The sequence below is a fragment of the Lepidochelys olivacea genome, assembly GCF_965140295.1.
Source record: "Lepidochelys olivacea isolate rLepOli2 genome assembly, chromosome: 14".
In the NCBI taxonomy this organism is placed as follows: Eukaryota; Metazoa; Chordata; order Testudines; family Cheloniidae; genus Lepidochelys; species Lepidochelys olivacea.
The window spans coordinates 11010327-11028910 of NC_140424.1; the positions used below are offsets into that span (position 1 = coordinate 11010327).

The following is an 18584-nucleotide window of genomic DNA, read 5'->3' on the forward strand; positions in this document are numbered from 1 at the left end:
GTTACTTCTCTGTAGGCGCAATTTCTTTGACTTCTTTCATCTTCTTTTACTCATCATATCTCCACATACCTTTGTGCGTATCTCCATATTTCTCTCCTTAAATTTTAGCTCCCTGCCTTTTTTTAATTAAAAAAAAGAAGACTTTTATGTACGTGGCTTTGTTTGCATTTATTTTTTCTATTTATGAGCCCTTGGCACTTTGTTCTTTCCTCCGTACCTAGATTTTATTTCACTTTGTTTATATTCTGAATGTTTTGGCTACAATTTTGTGCCAGAGACTCCACAAAGTTCACTAGGGACTTTGCTATTGCTATCAATTTTATGTGGGAGGCACTCGGATAGTACAGAGATAGGTGGCAGTATAAAACCCTAGGGAAGGAAGGATGGATAGAAATGAGTGAAATTCCTTTTTTCAATATCCTCTTTCAAAACGATGTTGTGTACACTTAAGATGCTCAGCAAATAATGAATTTAGAAATTAACCAGCCATTTAACTATTTGACCCAACCAACCATTTAACTATCTGCCCAATAAGTAAAGTCAGATATGGATACAGAGCCTGAGAGATCTATACATTTGGAAAGTAATCAGTTCTTTTTTACCTATTTATGCAGTAGTCAAGCTAGACGTTTTCTTTAGACATTTTACATTCACTGATTATGAAAAAAATAGAAAACAATATTAAGCGCTATTTACCATCTCCAGTTTCTCTGCTTTGAGACGAACAGTGGGGTTCAGAGAAATCTTCCTTTCTTGAGGTCCATAATCTTCAGTCCAGTTGGAAGCAACAGCTAAGAGACAACAGATTGTACGTTAATTGGAATTTTAATTGGAACATTTCCCTCTGAAGAATGTATTCTGCAGTCCTGCTGTTCAAAATAATTCCAGCTAATCACCTGACTGCAGGAATGAACTCTAATGTTTATTATGACTTTTTTCTTAAATGCTAAAAGGTACATTACTAAAATATTCATTAAATACCCAAAAGAGGAAATACAAGCACCGTTTAACCACTGTTAAACCATTTTATAATTATCCATCAAAATGGGAGGGAAGTATGTAACATGAGGTCATGTTGTAACAGAAAAACGTGACTTACACTTGTGATACTACCTTCTGTCATGGAATACATACAGAGTGCTTTTGGAAACAGGTTGGGAAAAACATTTATGAATTCAGAGATGTCACCCATTTGTTAGCTTTTCTGCTACTGTCAATTCCAGGTGTTTAACTTAAGGAACTGGTCGGTTCTATATATTCTCTGAGGAAATAGCAGGAGGCACTGTGTCAAGAGAAGGATTATCTCCTGCCACTGAGGGGCAGAGCTGAATTAGGGATCTTGCCTGGAGTGAATCCCTTCTGGCTTCTCCTCTTGCCTAGTGGGAATGGGAAACTCCCCTTCTCCGGGGCCTGTCCACCCACTGTGCCCCTCCTTTCAGATAAGAGTGTAACAATTTTCCATAATTAAACAATGCACTAATATATTAGGATTCGGATGCAGTTGTTCAGTTTCCCTTACGTGCAAATTATAAATGCTGGAGGAAAAGTGAGTCCAAAATTATAAGCAGCCAACACAAAAGATTTCACACCTACAGATTTCTTTTGCAGGGAAAACAATACAGGAAAAATCAACTATAGCTTTGCCAGAGTGCTCTGGCTTTCTCAGTCTGTTGGAGAAACATCTCAGTACACTAGGAAAATAGCAGAAGGCTCTTCAGGGCCTTTGACTGCTCGCTATATGCACTGCAGCAAATTTGTAGCTTCACTTAGATTTTACATGCACTAACATTTTATTTAAAATAGGACAAACAATAAATCCACTGCTGAGTTTTTGCAGACGGCCAGGTACAAAGAGGGACATGCTATAGACAAGCTTATCAATGTGAAGTTATTAAATTGCCTAATTTGGAAAGGCATCCAAAACACTTCTTAATAAAAGGCTGAAATTCTGAGGAACAATCACATATTAACTGGTGTTCTTAATTAGTTCTTCGTCCTATTTTATTATTTCATCAAGAAGGAGACTGAGATGGGCTCAAACCAAAATCTGCATCTGAAAATCTCAGGACTCTGCAGTTTGGGACCATCTCCAAAACACAGAATAGAAACAAAACTAAAAAAAACAAAAACACAAAACCGGATTTCGTAATTCACAAAACATCTGTTTCCAAGCTCAAACTAATTTATATTCTCCACATGTGCTCAACAAAACATCTTTTTGGAAACCTGTAACACTAATACTGTTTGCATGCTTTATTAAATTCTAAAGACAGCAGGCTACATCCTAAGCTAGAGTAAATCGGCATAGCTCCCCTGAAGTCAGTGTGTGGATACTAAGCTCACAAAACTATTGGGTCATGGGCTTTATGCATAAATTTTTTCAAGCACGTCTCGAAGTTATGCTGATTTTTCTTAATCACAGCAATTTTTGATCCAAGAGCTTGGATCTTTATCTCACATTAGCCTTGAAGAAGACGTGTGTGACACAAATAGCAGTTTCAGTCAAGGACATGTTGTCAAATGACGATGGAACGAAGGAAGTCCAGAGACAGCATATGGGATAGCATAATATAGATTGTACAGCAACTGCTAGAGCCATCTTGTTTATGTTATTATGCATTGTAGCCTTCTTAGTCCCTTTTAAAATATCATTGGGAATCTGTTCCCATGGGGACTGTCCTTGGCAAATGAATTTTTTGTGGTGGAGACGCAGGAACAAATGTCCGAAACTGAGGTCCAGATTCGCAGCTGGTATAAACTGATGTAGTGTCACTGACTTCTTCTGATTTAATCCAATTAATTCAATTCTATTTGTGGACTGAAGCCAGTGAAGTTTCACCAGCTGAGAATCTGGCCCTCACTAAACTGCATGTCAGAGAGCCACAAGGTGGGTGACATAGTATCTTTTATTGAACCATCTGCTGGTGAGAGGACAATCTCTCAAGCTTACACTCTACCACATATGTCCAAAATCTTTAACTGTGATCAAAATAGATATAGAGCCCCACTGTTTCAAGCAGGGAGAGAAGGGGGATATTTTCTTCGCTATTAAGCTCCCAATCACTGCATTTTGTCTGTTGCATAGATCCCTCATTTAAAAATACATTGGTTTGAGAAGTCTGGATCTGGAAAAGAAAAATGGTAGTGGCTCAGCTCACATGTACCCCTTCCTTTTAACTAAATAAGAAGCCCTAAACGGTAGGTCAAAGGAGCCTTTGTCTTGTAATGCTTCTGATCTAATCTAGTCATGGTAGTTTTCATGGGCAATATGATCGAGAGGTCTGATTATTTAACTCAAGCTGTATGAAATACCATGACGTCTCAAGTTCCAAAAGCTGGTATTCAGCCAGTTAACCCCTTTGGAATATCTCTATTTATGCCAAGTTGGTCAAGATCCCAATCCAACTGCTTCATTTGGAATTAGGGTATCTACTATGGGCCACGTTAATCCCTAGCGCAATTTAGGTAATGTCAGTGGAGTGACACTACGGTCCTCTGTGTTGGTCCTCCCTCTCTTGACAAATTAGACTGGAGTTTTTGGTCATGTGGACTGATCAATTAGAGAGGCAGATGTAATGAACACACTGCCCTCATTTGTACCAACTGAGTGGTAAGAGGGCTCCTTGTCTACTGCATAGCAGTACAGAGCACAACCATTAGCCTAGCGATACTTAACACCAATGTAAGTATGTATGTCATGCCTGTGCATTTTCATTGTTCATAAATACTATGCAAATCGTCTCATTGATGGATTTATCACTGTCAATTCAGATCTAGTTGTTGTGAAAGATCAGATCCCCAATTATTTTTCCTTCAGCACCTCCAAAATATATATCTAGAGATATGATATATTATCACCTTTGCTTGAACATTAAGGTTCTGAAATACATACAGAAAATTCCATAGCAGTGTTTTAAGTAGATAGTTTACTAATGTAGCCTCTATGTAACAAAGAACATACAAGCCACTTTAACAGTTATTTTTGTTCCTAAAATAAAAAAAAAAATGTCCTCCTTAAAAAAATAAAAATAAAAAAAAGTACATGCAATATACTTCTACAGCATTTTATCAAACTGAGAAAGCACTGTTTCTATGGCAACCTAGTCTTGATTTATATGTGAGTCTTCATTACCTGGTTTCAACTGAGTCTATTGATTACTACTGCTGTACTGAAACGTTATGATCATTCATCTGTGTTTAGTTTCAACTATTTGTCCAAGAAACTGGACAACATAAGTTATATTTGACATGGATTCCTGAACAATCCATTCATTTTAGCCTTTTATTCACGGCTAGAAAAATGGCCCACATGCCCTTCCTTAAAGCCTAGTAAATCACATTGTGCACTACTTTCTGTGGAAGAGCAATTGCAAAAAATAAGAGGGGGAAAAAATTAAATAAAGCATTTACCAGCCGCAGACACATCAGCAGGGCTGCTGTCTGCAGAAGGAATTGGAGATTGTTCTCTCTTCTTGAATCCAGTTTTCATCTATGAAAGAAAATCACAAGTCATGAAATGACATTTGCTAAAGTAGGTCAAAGACCAGACTCGAAACAAATGTTAACCTTTAAAAAAAATGGGTGGATGGGTAGACAAACAATACTGGAAGAACACTGAAGCCAAAAACCCCTATGTTATATTTAAACTCTTACAGGCACCATAAAAAAGCAATGACATTCAGAATGTAAAGGCTACTGTGGTATACCCACTGTGCCTAAGCACTACAGAGTACTTTTCATATGGTACTATTTAAAAAGTAACTGAAGCCAATGTAACCATGCTCTGTCTGAGGTGTAGCCCACATTGATGATTTTACGGCTTTTAAAGACTTATTTTTCAATTCAGAAAGCATATGTGATTTCTATTATGTAGACATTTTAATAAAAAGCCATAAGTGAGACATTTTATTAGAAAATGTATTATAGATCATTACTGATGAGGTTTGTACTAAAAGTGTCAAACCTAGTGCTGAAACAGAAGAGGGCCACTTTGCCACATATTTAATAGGGTGCAGTATACTGTAAATCATGTAACATATTAGAAAAACTTCTATACCACTGAAACACTTGCTCTTGTTGTTTTACAGGGATTGTTTTCCCCTCGTCTTGTTTTCCGCACCTGAATTTTAGTGCTGGTGAAAGCTGCAACAGTGACGGTCTTTCATGGTGCATCCAATTTTTGCCTCTTTGCCAAGACTATTGGCAGACGGAGCATTAGTTCAAAATGTGACCGTTTATGAGACATGGAACAGGGAACTGGACTGATACCAAAGTAATTAGGTATAGGCTGATGAACAGCTATCAAATAACAATGGGTCATTAGGGGCCACAGCTGAACTTAACCTGGTAAGCTACAGTTGAAAGGCTCTGTCCCTCTGGCAGAGCCATAAGTGTACACAAACTTAGCATTATACTACAGCAATATAACAGACATGGTAATATTTTCGAGTCTCTGAGGTTCATTATCTGCAGAATAACCATCACAGTGAACACCAAAAAAGTGCGGCTGCGCAGGAGGCTGTACCCTACACAGGATGTTTCTGAAAAGGAATACATAGGCATGTTTTTCAAATATGGGCACAGGGGAACCACCTCCTTTGACTACAGAGTCTAAAAAATAACTTTATAAGTCCAGCTTATTGAAAGAGAATATTTTGTTCACCTCTAAAAAGAACTATAAATTAAATATATTTTAAAAATGCCAGAAAACAGAGGGCAGTTCTAAAATAGTCAGCTTTCTCTGGTCTTCAAAACTTTCACACCATCGCACACTATGATAGTTTTGTTTGCACTAACGATGTGCTACTTTAACTAAAATGTTGTTTTATCACACTGAAGGAAAAATATAAACAAACAATCTATAAAACTCTGAGTTCTAAACAAAGTTTTATAGTAGTCTACATTCCATCTCCAAACTGTATCATCATCATAAGGTGTAAAAATCTATTATTTTAAAAAACTTCTTTTTTATTGAAGGAACTTGTCAACCGTCTCCTAAAGCCAGGGAGAGAAACACATTTTACACAGCAGAGAAACATCCACTAACACAAGTTGGTGTGCAACTCCACACTAACAAGCTATACAGATATACAATGTACCAGAAAAGATACATGCAAATAAAGCAAATAGTCACAGGTAGCTGGCACCCCAGCAAGGAACAAGGTTTGAAATCTAAAGGGAAGAGGTGCCAAAGAGTCCCCAAAGGACTGTCAAGTGCCCCATATGTTATCTGGTCTTTCCCTACACAATGTTGCAGCAGCTAAAATCAGATGGGAATCTCTTGATCTCAGTTAGCAGAGTTAAATACTGCATGACCAGTGGAAGGACACTCTCAGTTGAGAGCCCCCCCACAACGGAACTCACGCCCCTGGGAGGTTTGCTGGAGCACAAGTTTAGCAAGAGTTGCACTAGATTAAAGGCTTTTTTGTGTGGTTTAGTTTTTTTGGCTTTGTTTTGGTGAGGCGTAAAGATTTTATGTCCCATTTGATTTTAGCCCTGAAAAAATGACAGTTATTTCTAATTTCAATAATTGTACATGGCTTCATGTAATTCTCATTTTTTGGTTTAAGTTGTATATAAACCCTATGTTATGGTAATAAGTACTGTAAAAAAATCTTTAAATAAGAAATTATTATTATTATTATTCACTATTTACTAATATTCAAAATCTCCTCCATATCTGAAATATAAAATGGAAATGGTTAGATATTATTTATTTTTTCAAAAGAAGAATTTGACAACCTAGGATCACAATTAAGATTTAATTGAGAAGCGAGATGACCAATCAACTAATGATTTCAATTAATATTCTCGTTCCACTGGCCAGTACTGTTGATTCTAGCGAGATCTCACACATCTACCAGAAAGCTCCTAATACCCCAGGGGGTTTTGAGGAGGAGTCTAATCATTTACTTATTGGAATGGTAACTACTTGCCATTGATCTAATTTTGAAATATGGAAAAGAGTTGCAATAGGATTTCTATAATTTAGAAAATTAATCTCTTCCTTGGTTTGTTCTAAAACAAGAGACAAGACTATACTCACAGTGTAGGATGTGGACACCTTTGAACCCGGATTCTCATTAGGAGGTGAAAGAAGATTAAACGCAAGTAGTGTCTGTTGCTGTCCACATCCAGCAGAAGATGCCAAGAGACTGCCAGGACTTTGAGGATTTTCAAAGCAACCAGGAAAAACTCTTTGTCTGATAAAAGCGATCTCCCAGGCAGATTCAGATCTAAATTTAAAAATAAATTTTTTACATAGATTATATGCAACACTGTTCATAAAATGATAAAGCAGCCTTGCAAAATTCTACTTGTCCAAGCCTCATGGGGTGAGAAGTTTTTTGACACTTGTTTTTATTTCATTCCTCATTATCATCAGTTATGAAGGTGGAGGACAGGTGAGTAGCATTTATGACTGAGCTAGTAAAGTTTCCTAACAATTTTGCATCACTTGGATTAGTAACATATTTGAGCTTTTTTAAGAGTAATATGCGTATTTAATATTTCAGAGCCATGAACTTGTCTTCTTACTTCAAACTACTCAAAAGAAAACTTGTACAAGATTTCACTTTGGGGGTTTAGCTGTTGTAGTACAATAATTACCTCAGCTTTGTTCTGTTGATTATACTTTTTGCTTCTTCATAGGAGACTCCAATCATTGACTCCTTGTTTATGGATACAAGCTGGTCTCCAGGCTTCAGTCGTCCATCCTAATCAGTAACAATAAAGAATCCAAGTGTGACATTCTGTGTTCATTGTTGATGAAGATGTAACTGAAACAATTTTCTAACTGCAACAGTTTAACATGTACTTTTGAATCCATGAATTTAAGAAACAGTCAAGGCTGGCCAGACTTTCTGCCTGGACGAATATGTTTAATCCATTAGTAATACACATCTTTTGTACTGCTGCTTAGTAGAATAACTGTGCAATGAAAGAATGTGTTGTATGTGTTAGATTTCAAAAGGCACAAAGAAACAATCATCAATACTATAGTCTGCGCTTTGGTTCTATAAATCAGTATCGAACGTTCAACAACTGTTACCGTGCAGAAAAGCTATGGATGCACCAGACTGCATCAGACTCACTATTATAACTACTTTGAGAGAAAAATATGCTGACCAGTTTTTCCAGCTACCCAACTATGCACTATTCATTTTAAATAAATGCTATATTATGAATTGCCTGACAATCACAGAATCATAGAAATGTATTCAAAGTCATCCAGTTGGGAGCTATGCCCCCAGTACTGAGAGCTACGCCCCTCGTGGAGGTGGTTTTTTAGAGTGCTAGGAGAGCTCTCTCCCAGTGCTCTGCTGCGACTACACAAGCCATGTTAAAGCGCTGCCGTGGCTTTAATGTTGTCAGTGTAGACTAGCCCTAACTTCATCAATAGAGGCAGAAGAGAATTGTAGGAATAAGAACAACATTATCTGCTTTTTGCAGTTTGTAGCCATGTTGGTCCCAAGGTATTAGACAAACAAGGTGGGTGAGATAATATATTTTATTGGACCAACTTCTGTTGGTGAGAGAGAAGATTTTGAGCACAGATCAGGTCTGGAAAAGGTACTCACTGTCACAGCTAAATATAAGGTGGAACAGATTGTTTAGCATAAGTAGTTAACACATATTCTAAGGGACCTTTTATACTGAAATGGCCCATTTCAGTATCTGTAGTCAAAGGAAAAAAAATGGGGGTTAGCAGGTTATAAGCTCATCTTTTGAAGGTAAAGATCGCATCGTGGAACAGACCACCCAAATACTGAAAGAGAACCTGATTCAATACAGGGAAAAAAAACAACCCACATCTCCAACCACACAATCCTAGTTGTCACCTACTACCTCCCACTGAAACCAATACAGGGTATCATTTAACAATCACAGCCCATACTCAATGGGGGACTATACCCTGCAAAAAATCTTTCCCAGCCTCCTCTTTTGGTCTTCAAACACCCCTCCAACCTCTCCAAGCTCATCATCCGAAGCAAGCTCCTCACAGGACACACCAACTCAAAGCAGCACCAGACTCTGCCTGAATAACAGATGCAAAACCTGTAGAGGTATCTCCATTGCTACAATGATCAATACCTCCCGCAACATGCTTTTCAAGATCCCCGGGTCCTATGTCTATCACAACATGGGGTGTGTTTCAGCTCGTGCACTATATGCCCCAACTAAAACTATGTGGGTGAAACCAGACAATCACTATGCTCTCAAAAGAGCTCTCACAAAAAAATGATGAAAGTCACAAGTACCATATCACCTGTTGGTGAACACTTTTTACAAATTTCAGAGTGGTAGCCATGTTAGTCTGTATTAGCAAAAACAATGAGGAGTCCTTGTGGCACCTTAGAGACTAACAAATTGATTTCGTCATAAGCACAAGGACTCCTTGTTGTTTTTACTTTTTACAAAGCAATTACTTTGACCTCATGCTCAAAAGAAACCTGCACAACACAAGCCTAGGTGCTAAATTCATAACTTTACTAGATGCTAGAAATCATGGTCTTAATAAAAACATTGGGTTTATGGCATGTTACAACAATCTTTAACCTTCCTATTACTGAAGAGGTTTTAATGGGCCTCTTCAGCTTGAATTGTCCCTTAGAATATATGTTAACTAGTTATGTTAAACAATCTCTTCCACCTTGTATTTAGCTGTGATACTGAGGGCAGCTCTACAAATTTACATCAGCACAGATGCACCTTTGCCGCTGTAGTAGGTCTAGTGAAGAGGCTCTTAGTCGATGGGAGAGAGCTTTCCTGTTGGATTAATAACTCCACCTCCCGCAACAGGCAGTACTATGTCAACAGGAGAAGCAGATTGATCTACAACTTTCTGCAAACATAGAGACATACCATATTTCTGTTACAGTCAGTCATAGGACAACATTTTTAAAAAGGGGGCTTGAATTCTCATTTACACCGAGGTCCTTTTATTCTCTTCTGACTGTGTAAATGGGCCTTAGAGTGGGCATAAATCACAGTGTAATTGAGAATTCAGTTGAGAATTGAGAATTATTAATCATTCTATATATTGTCATATTTTTTTCTAGCTTACGCTTATAGATTGTAAAATTACTATATTTCACTAATATATGGCCAAAAAATACACACACTCAAGATGCACCTGTGTTTCTGAACCCATACAAATTCATTGCATGGACAATTTGGAAGATCTGAAATACAAAATTCTACCTTCATTCAATTTTTTAATATTTCATAAAAAAATCCCCAGAAAAAATACAATTTTGAAATTAGTAAACCTAAATATGCTGGCCTGAGAAGGAACAAATATATAAAATTTTATAACATACATATACGTATATTTTAGCTGCTTGAACACTATGATTTTATAACACATCATATTTTGTTGTTTAATATTTGTCTTTGACCACAAAGAAAAATAGCTTGTTTTTTATTTGCCACCAGTATACAAAAATACCAACTACAATGCTGCCCTCTGGTGGCTCACATGGCAAACATCACATTTTAAATTGAAAAAAGAAAAGGAGGACTTGTGGCACCTTAGAGACTAACAAATTTATTTGAGCATAAGCTTTCGTGAGCTACAGCTCACTTCATCGGATGCATGCAGTGGAATTTCACTAGTCTCTAAGGTGCCACAAGTACTCCTTTTCTTTTTGCGGATACAGACTAACATGGCTGCTACTCTGAAACCTGTCATTTTAAATTGAGAAATTTCAAAAAGATGAGGATTTAAATACAGCCTCAGATTTTGACTGTTTAAACTGTATTAGTGTTACAGTACAGTTTGAAAATAAATGACTTAGTCTTGCTCCCACTGACCACAACTGTGAAGGAATGAGCACTAAATTACATAGGTTAAGACTGTAAAATGTTTTTGGTAGCTATAACAAAATAAGAGTGAAAAAAGAAGAATCATTTTTATTAATGAATAAGCAGTTTTAAGGTAGCATTCCAATTTGCTCCCCAATCTGCAGTCTGGCCTTAACCTGCCCTCCCTTTCTGTACCTACAAATCTGTGATCACAAATAATCACAGGCAGAATTTTATGGCCATAAATCACTGCAGGTGCAATAAATGTTGTTAAACATCCATGCCTTTGCTTTGCAGACACAATCAATATTTACATGTCAAAATGTCCCACTGCTGTATGCAGTGTTGTAGCTGTGTCAGTTCCAGGATATTAAAGAGACAAGGTTGGTGAAATTCTATTAGAATTAGATTGGTGAGAGATTTCAGAGTAGCAGCCGTGTTCGTCTGTATTCGCAAAAAGAAAAGGAGGACTTGTGGCACCTTAGAGACTAACCAATTTATTAGAGCATAAGCTTTCGTGAGCTACAGCTCACTTCCTCAGATGCATATCGTGGAAACTGCAGCAGGCTTTATATATACACAGAGAATATGAAACAATACCTATTCCCACCCCACTGTCCTGCTGGTAATAGCTTATCTAAAGTGATTTCCAGCACAAATCCAGGTTTTCTCACCCTCCACCCCCCCACACAAATTCACTCTCCTGCTGGTGATAGCCCATCCAAAGTGACAACTCTTTACACAATGTGCATGACAATCAAGCTGGGCTATTTCCTGCATAAATCCAGGTTCTCACATCCCCCCACCCCCATACACACACAAACTCACTCTCCTGTTGGTAATAGCTCATCCAAACTGACCACTCTTCAAGTTAAAATCCAAGTTAAACCAGAACATCTGGGGGGGGGGGGGTAGGAAAAAACAAGAGGAAACAGGCTACCTTGCATAATGACTTAGCCACTCCAAGTCTCTATTTAAGCCTAAATTAATAGTATCCAATTTGCAAATGAATTCCAATTCAGCAGTTTCTCGCTGGAGTCTGGATTTGAAGTTTTTTTGTTTTAAGATAGCGACCTTCATGTCTGTGATCGCGTGACCAGAGAGATTGAAGTGTTCTCCGACTGGTTTATGAATGTTACAATTCTTGACATCTGATTTGTGTCCATTTATTCTTTTACGTAGAGACTGTCCAGTTTGACCAATGTACATGGCAGAGGGGCATTGCTGGCACATGATGGCATATATCACATTGGTGGATGTGCAGGTGAACGAGCCTCTGATAGTGTGGCTGATGTTATTAGGCCCTGTGATGGTGTCCCCTGAATAGATATGTGGGCACAGTTGGCAACGGGCTTTGTTGCAAGGATAAGTTCCTGGGTTAGTGGTTCTGTTGTGTGGTATGTGGTTGTTGGTGAGTATTTGCTTCAGGTTGCGGGGCTGTCTGTAGGCAAGGACTGGCCTGTCTCCCAAGATTTGTGAGAGTGTTGGGTCATCCTTTAGGATAGGTTGTAGATCCTTAATAATGCGTTGGAGGGGTTTTAGTTGGGGGCTGAAGGTGACGGCTAGTGGCGTTCTGTTATTTTCTTTGTTAGGCCTGTCCTGTAGTAGGTAACTTCTGGGAACTCTTCTGGCTCTATCAATCTGTTTCTTTACTTCTGCAGGTGGGTATTGTAGTTGTAAGAAAGCTTGACAGAGATCTTGTAGGTGTTTGTCTCTGTCTGAGGGGTTGGAGCAAATGCGGTTGTATCGCAGAGCTTGGCTGTAGACGATGGATCGTGTGGTGTGGTCAGGGTGAAAGCTGGAGGCATGCAGGTAGGAATAGCGGTCAGTAGGTTTCCGGTATAGGGTGGTGTTTATGTGACCATTGTTTATTAGCACTGTAGTGTCCAGGAAGTGGATCTCTTGTGTGGACTGGACCAGGCTGAGGTTGGTGGTGGGATGGAAATTGTTGAAATCATGGTGGAATTCCTCAAGGGCTTCTTTTCCATGGGTCCAGATGATGAAGATGTCATCAATATAGCGCAAGTAGAGTAGGGGCTTTAGGGGACGAGAGCTGAGGAAGCGTTGTTCTAAATCAGCCATAAAAATGTTGGCATACTGTGGGGCCATGCGGGTACCCATAGCAGTGCCGCTGATCTGAAGGTATACATTGTCCCCAAATGTGAAGTAGTTATGGGTAAGGACAAAGTCACAAAGTTCAGCCACCAGGTTAGCCGTGACATTATCGGGGATAGTGTTCTTGACGGCTTGTAGTCCATCTTTGTGTGGAATGTTGGTGTAGAGGGCTTCTACATCCATAGTGGCCAGGATGGTGTTATCAGGAAGATCACCGATGGATTGTAGTTTCCTCAGGAAGTCAGTGGTGTCTCGAAGGTAGCTGGGAGTGCTGGTAGCGTAGGGCCTGAGGAGGGAGTCTACATAGCCAGACAATCCTGCTGTCAGGGTGCCAATGCCTGAGATGATGGCATTTCTTTTTGCGAATACAGACTAACACGGCTGCTACTCTGAAACCTGTCATTATGCAAGGCACTGCATTTAGCCGTATGGAGTGGAAATCTATCAACTGCATGAAAAAACTTGTACAGATACAGACAGACATCATCTTCCTTTCCAAATGCAAACAGATGGACATCGTACCAAAAGGACTGAAGGTAAAAAATCCATTACAATCTACATACCACACAGACTATGCTGACAGCTTGTGCCACACGCTCTCAAAGAAACTGCGGAATCACCTGATCAACATCCTCTACAGCAAACAGGGAAAGATTAAGAATGAGCTCTCAAAAATGGATACTCTCATAAAAAACCAACCTTCCACACAAACTTCCTCGTGGCTGGATTTTACTAAAACTAGACAAGCCATTTACAACGCACATTTTGCTTCTCTACAAAAGAAAAAGGACACTAAACTTTCTAAACTACTACATGCTACAAGGGGCCACAGCAATGGTTCCCTCAACCCACCTAGCAATATTGTTAACCTATCCAACTATACTCTCAGCCCAGCAGAAGCAGCTGTTCTATCTCGGGGCCTCTCCTTCTGCCCCTCCACCCCCACGAACATGATACAGTTCTGTGGTGACCTAGAATCCTATTTTCGACGTCTCCGACTCAAGGAATATTTCCAAAATACCTCTGAACAGCATACTAATCCACAGAGGTCTCCCTACCAACACTACAGAAAGAGGGATTCTAGGTGGACTCCTCCTGAAGGTCGAAACAGCAGACTGGACTTCTACATAGAGTGCTTCCGCCGACGTGCACGGGCTGAAATTGTGGAAAAGCAGCATCACTTGCCCCATAACCTCAGCCATGCGGAACGCAATGCCATCCACAGCCTCAGAAACAACTCTGACATCATAATCAAAAAGGCTGACAAAGGAGGTGCTGTTGTCGTCATGAATAGGTCGGAATATGAACAAGAGGCTGCTCGGCAGCTCTCCAACACGAGTTTCTACAAGCCATTACCCTCTGATCCCACTGAGAGTTACCAAAAGCAACTACAGCATTTGCTCAAGAAACTTCCTGAAAAAGCACAAGATCAAATCCGCACAGACACACCCCTGGAACCCCGACCTGGGATATTCTATCTACTACCCAAGATCCATAAACCTGGAAATCCTGGGCGCCCCATCATCTCAGGCATTGGCACCCTGACAGCAGGATTGTCTGGCTATGTAGACTCCCTCCTCAGGCCCTACGCTACCAGCACTCCCAGCTACCTTCGAGACACCACTGACTTCCTGAGGAAACTACAATCCATCGGTGATCTTCCTGATAACACCATCCTGGCCACTATGGATGTAGAAGCCCTCTACACCAACATTCCACAAAAAGATGGACTACAAGCCGTCAAGAACACTATCCCCGATAATGTCACGGCTAACCTGGTGGCTGAACTTTGTGACTTTGTCCTTACCCATAACTACTTCACATTTGGGGACAATGTATACCTTCAGATCAGCGGCACTGCTATGGGTACCCGCATGGCCCCACAGTATGCCAACATTTTTATGGCTGATTTAGAACAACGCTTCCTCAGCTCTCGTCCCCTAAAGCCCCTACTCTACTTGCGCTATATTGATGACACCTTCATCATCTGGACCCATGGAAAAGAAGCCCTTGAGGAATTCCACCATGATTTCAACAATTTCCATCCCACCACCAACCTCAGCCTGGTCCAGTCCACACAAGAGATCCACTTCCTGGACACTACAGTGCTAATAAACAATGGTCACATAAACACCACCCTATACCGGAAACCTACTGACCGCTATTCCTACCTGCATGCCTCCAGCTTTCACCCTGACCACACCACACGATCCATCGTCTACAGCCAAGCTCTGCGATACAACCGCATTTGCTCCAACCCCTCAGACAGAGACAAACACCTACAAGATCTCTGTCAAGCTTTCTTACAACTACAATACCCACCTGCAGAAGTAAAGAAACAGATTGATAGAGCCAGAAGAGTTCCCAGAAGTTACCTACTACAGGACAGGCCTAACAAAGAAAATAACAGAACGCCACTAGCCGTCACCTTCAGCCCCCAACTAAAACCCCTCCAACGCATTATTAAGGATCTACAACCTATCCTAAAGGATGACCCAACACTCTCACAAATCTTGGGAGACAGGCCAGTCCTTGCCTACAGACAGCCCCGCAACCTGAAGCAAATACTCACCAACAACCACATACCACACAACAGAACCACTAACCCAGGAACTTATCCTTGCAACAAAGCCCGTTGCCAACTGTGCCCACATATCTATTCAGGGGACACCATCACAGGGCCTAATAACATCAGCCACACTATCAGAGGCTCGTTCACCTGCACATCCACCAATGTGATATATGCCATCATGTGCCAGCAATGCCCCTCTGCCATGTACATTGGTCAAACTGGACAGTCTCTACGTAAAAGAATAAATGGACACAAATCAGATGTCAAGAATTGTAACATTCATAAACCAGTCGGAGAACACTTCAATCTCTCTGGTCACGCGATCACAGACATGAAGGTCGCTATCTTAAAACAAAAAAACTTCAAATCCAGACTCCAGCGAGAAACTGCTGAATTGGAATTCATTTGCAAATTGGATACTATTAATTTAGGCTTAAATAGAGACTTGGAGTGGCTAAGTCATTATGCAAGGTAGCCTGTTTCCTCTTGTTTTTTCCTACCCCCCCCCCCCCAGATGTTCTGGTTTAACTTGGATTTTAACTTGAAGAGTGGTCAGTTTGGATGAGCTATTACCAGCAGGAGAGTGAGTTTGTGTGTGTATGGGGGTGGGGGGGATGTGAGAACCTGGATTTATGCAGGAAATAGCCCAGCTTGATTGTCATGCACATTGTGTAAAGAGTTGTCACTTTGGATGGGCTATCACCAGCAGGAGAGTGAATTTGTGTGGGGGGGTGGAGGGTGAGAAAACCTGGATTTGTGCTGGAAATCACTTTAGATAAGCTATTACCAGCAGGACAGTGGGGTGGGAATAGGTATTGTTTCATATTCTCTGTGTATATATAAAGCCTGCTGCAGTTTCCACGATATGCATCTGAGGAAGTGAGCTGTAGCTCACGAAAGCTTATGCTCTAATAAATTGGTTAGTCTCTAAGGTGCCACAAGTCCTCCTTTTCTTATTGGTGAGAGAGAAGCTTTTGAGCTTACACAGAGCTCTTCTTCTGGTCTGGGAAGCTTTATCAGTCCTCATTCTGAAAGGAAACCTGCACAACACTTTCAAAAGACGAGCCAGGGCTTAAATTCATAACTTTGCTAGACGCTAAAAATCATGGACTGAGCAGAGGCACTGGATTTATGACTTATTACAACAATCTATGAGCCACTAAAAGCCCTCCCCGCCCAACTGCTTCCCCCCGCCCCTTTCTGTTCCTTCGTATGACTGGAGGGGTGTTCATCTGGAATGGTCCCTTGAAATATGTGTTCACTACTTATGCTAAACAATCTATTTCACTTGGTATTTAGCTGTTATATTTTGATTAAGGTCATGTCTACACTACAAAATTAAGTTGACCTAACTTACATTGGCATATAGCCACCGCAGTAATTACATTGCTTGTGTGTGTCTACACTTGGCTCCTTGTGTCGGTGGTGCATGTCCTCACCAGGAGTGCTTGTATCGACTATACTGTCAATGTGGGACATTGTAGGACAGCTCCTGAAAGCCAGAAACAATTGACTAAGCAATGTGGTGTCTACACTGACACCGCGTAGACCTAAATACATCAGCCTTGACTCTACGCTGCTCGTGGAGGTGGAGTTAAGTTGGCGTAGCGGGGCAGTTACATTGTCTGGAGCAAAATTTAAGCGTAGATGCTTCTATAGTTAGGTCAAAATAAGCTGCCTTGCATTGACGTAACTCTGTAATGTAGACCAGACCTAAGTTTCCCAGACCCGAAGAAGAGCTCTGTGAAAGCTTGTCTCTCACACCAACAGACGGTGGTCCAATAAAAGGTATTACCTCACCCTCCTTATTTCTAAAATGACCCACATCACACTTATAAATAGCCCTGGGTTCAAAAAGAATGGCTATGTTTAGAAAATCTAGCTCTGAAAACTGAATTTTTTGTGATTTATTAGTCCTCCTTGTCCATTACATACTTTCAGTGATGCAAGATATAGTATGCAAAGAGTTCAGCATAACTCTTAATTATTTGGCCTACAGGATATTCCCTTTATTCTGGCCTGGCAACAGCTACTGTTTGAGTCTCAACTGGGAAAAAATTGATAGGTTTTGTGATAAAGGAAAATGACAGGATATCAGGAGATCTGAGTTCTAATTGCAGCTCTGCCACATACAGGTGTGACCTTGCCTGAGCAAATCACAACTTTTCTGTGTTTCAGTCTTCTCAGGTAAAAGATGTGGATAATGATTCCTATCTACATCATATCTTAGCTCATTAACGGTGGCAATCAGTTGCAATGGTGATGAGTGCAGGATGGCTAGAAGGGCCATTCTGCTGATACAAAATGGCATAGAAAATGGGAGAAGGAAAAGAGAAGAAGTGCAGAAGTTTGTGCCTATGACCACTAAGCTTCTTTAAAGAAGAGCAAGCATATACTCCCAACTAGTATGTAGCTGCCTGGGATCCTGACCGCCAGCCAGCCCTAACTTTAACCTTGGCCACCAACTAGCCCCAATCCTATAACCCTTAGCCAGCTGTGGCATGCCAGCAGGAACAACTGGATTCCTTTCCTAGTTTTCTCCAGAGTGCCCTGTAAGCCTTCTGATTACCACATGGATGCATGGAGGAGGAGAAGGAAAGGATATCTACACACAATTGCCTCCTCCTTCCCATACAGGATAGTCACTACAAGGCAAGATTTCACCCTTGACAGGATGCTCTATTAAAGCCACTATCTAAAAAAAGTCTAGTGTCACCTATCAGAACGCTGTTTTTTAGATCCGGCTTGCTGCTAGCATAGCAAGTCAAAGTAGATCAATCTTGATATTGGAGAGCATTTATACTGAGGTTGGTAATCAATAAAGAAAAAAATGGAGCTGCATGGGAAGGAACTATAAATAAAAGAGGACTTTATAATATCTACCTTATGACAGTCACCTCCAGGGATAACTTCTTGAATATACACCAAGGGACCTTCATTTCTGTTAATTCCTCCCACAATGTTCAAGCCTAGGCCTGTTCCCTTGGAAACAGTGATAATCTGAAATGCACTATCACTAGGAGAAAAAAAAGAAGAAAATTAGCATTAAAAGGTCAGTTACACAGGCTGCGGAGCTTGAAAAAAGCAGCAA

At 40.3% G+C, this 18584-nt stretch overlaps 1 protein-coding gene across 9 annotated transcripts in view; it reads right to left on the reverse strand.

Moving 5' to 3' along the window:
* Positions 1 to 18584, reverse strand: part of STXBP4 (syntaxin binding protein 4) — a 144639-nt gene that overhangs the window by 101607 nt on the left and 24448 nt on the right. For all 9 annotated transcript variants that reach the window (XM_084646901.1, XM_084646903.1, XM_084646902.1 and 6 more), the window contains 5 exons: positions 18377 to 18509; positions 7609 to 7715; positions 7046 to 7235; positions 4411 to 4489; positions 697 to 791 (listed from right to left, as the gene is read on the reverse strand). In XM_084646901.1, the coding sequence (XP_084503027.1) occupies positions 697 to 791; positions 4411 to 4489; positions 7046 to 7235; positions 7609 to 7715; positions 18377 to 18509 (604 nt within the window). The remainder of the gene's footprint in view (positions 1 to 696; positions 792 to 4410; positions 4490 to 7045; positions 7236 to 7608; positions 7716 to 18376; positions 18510 to 18584) is intronic.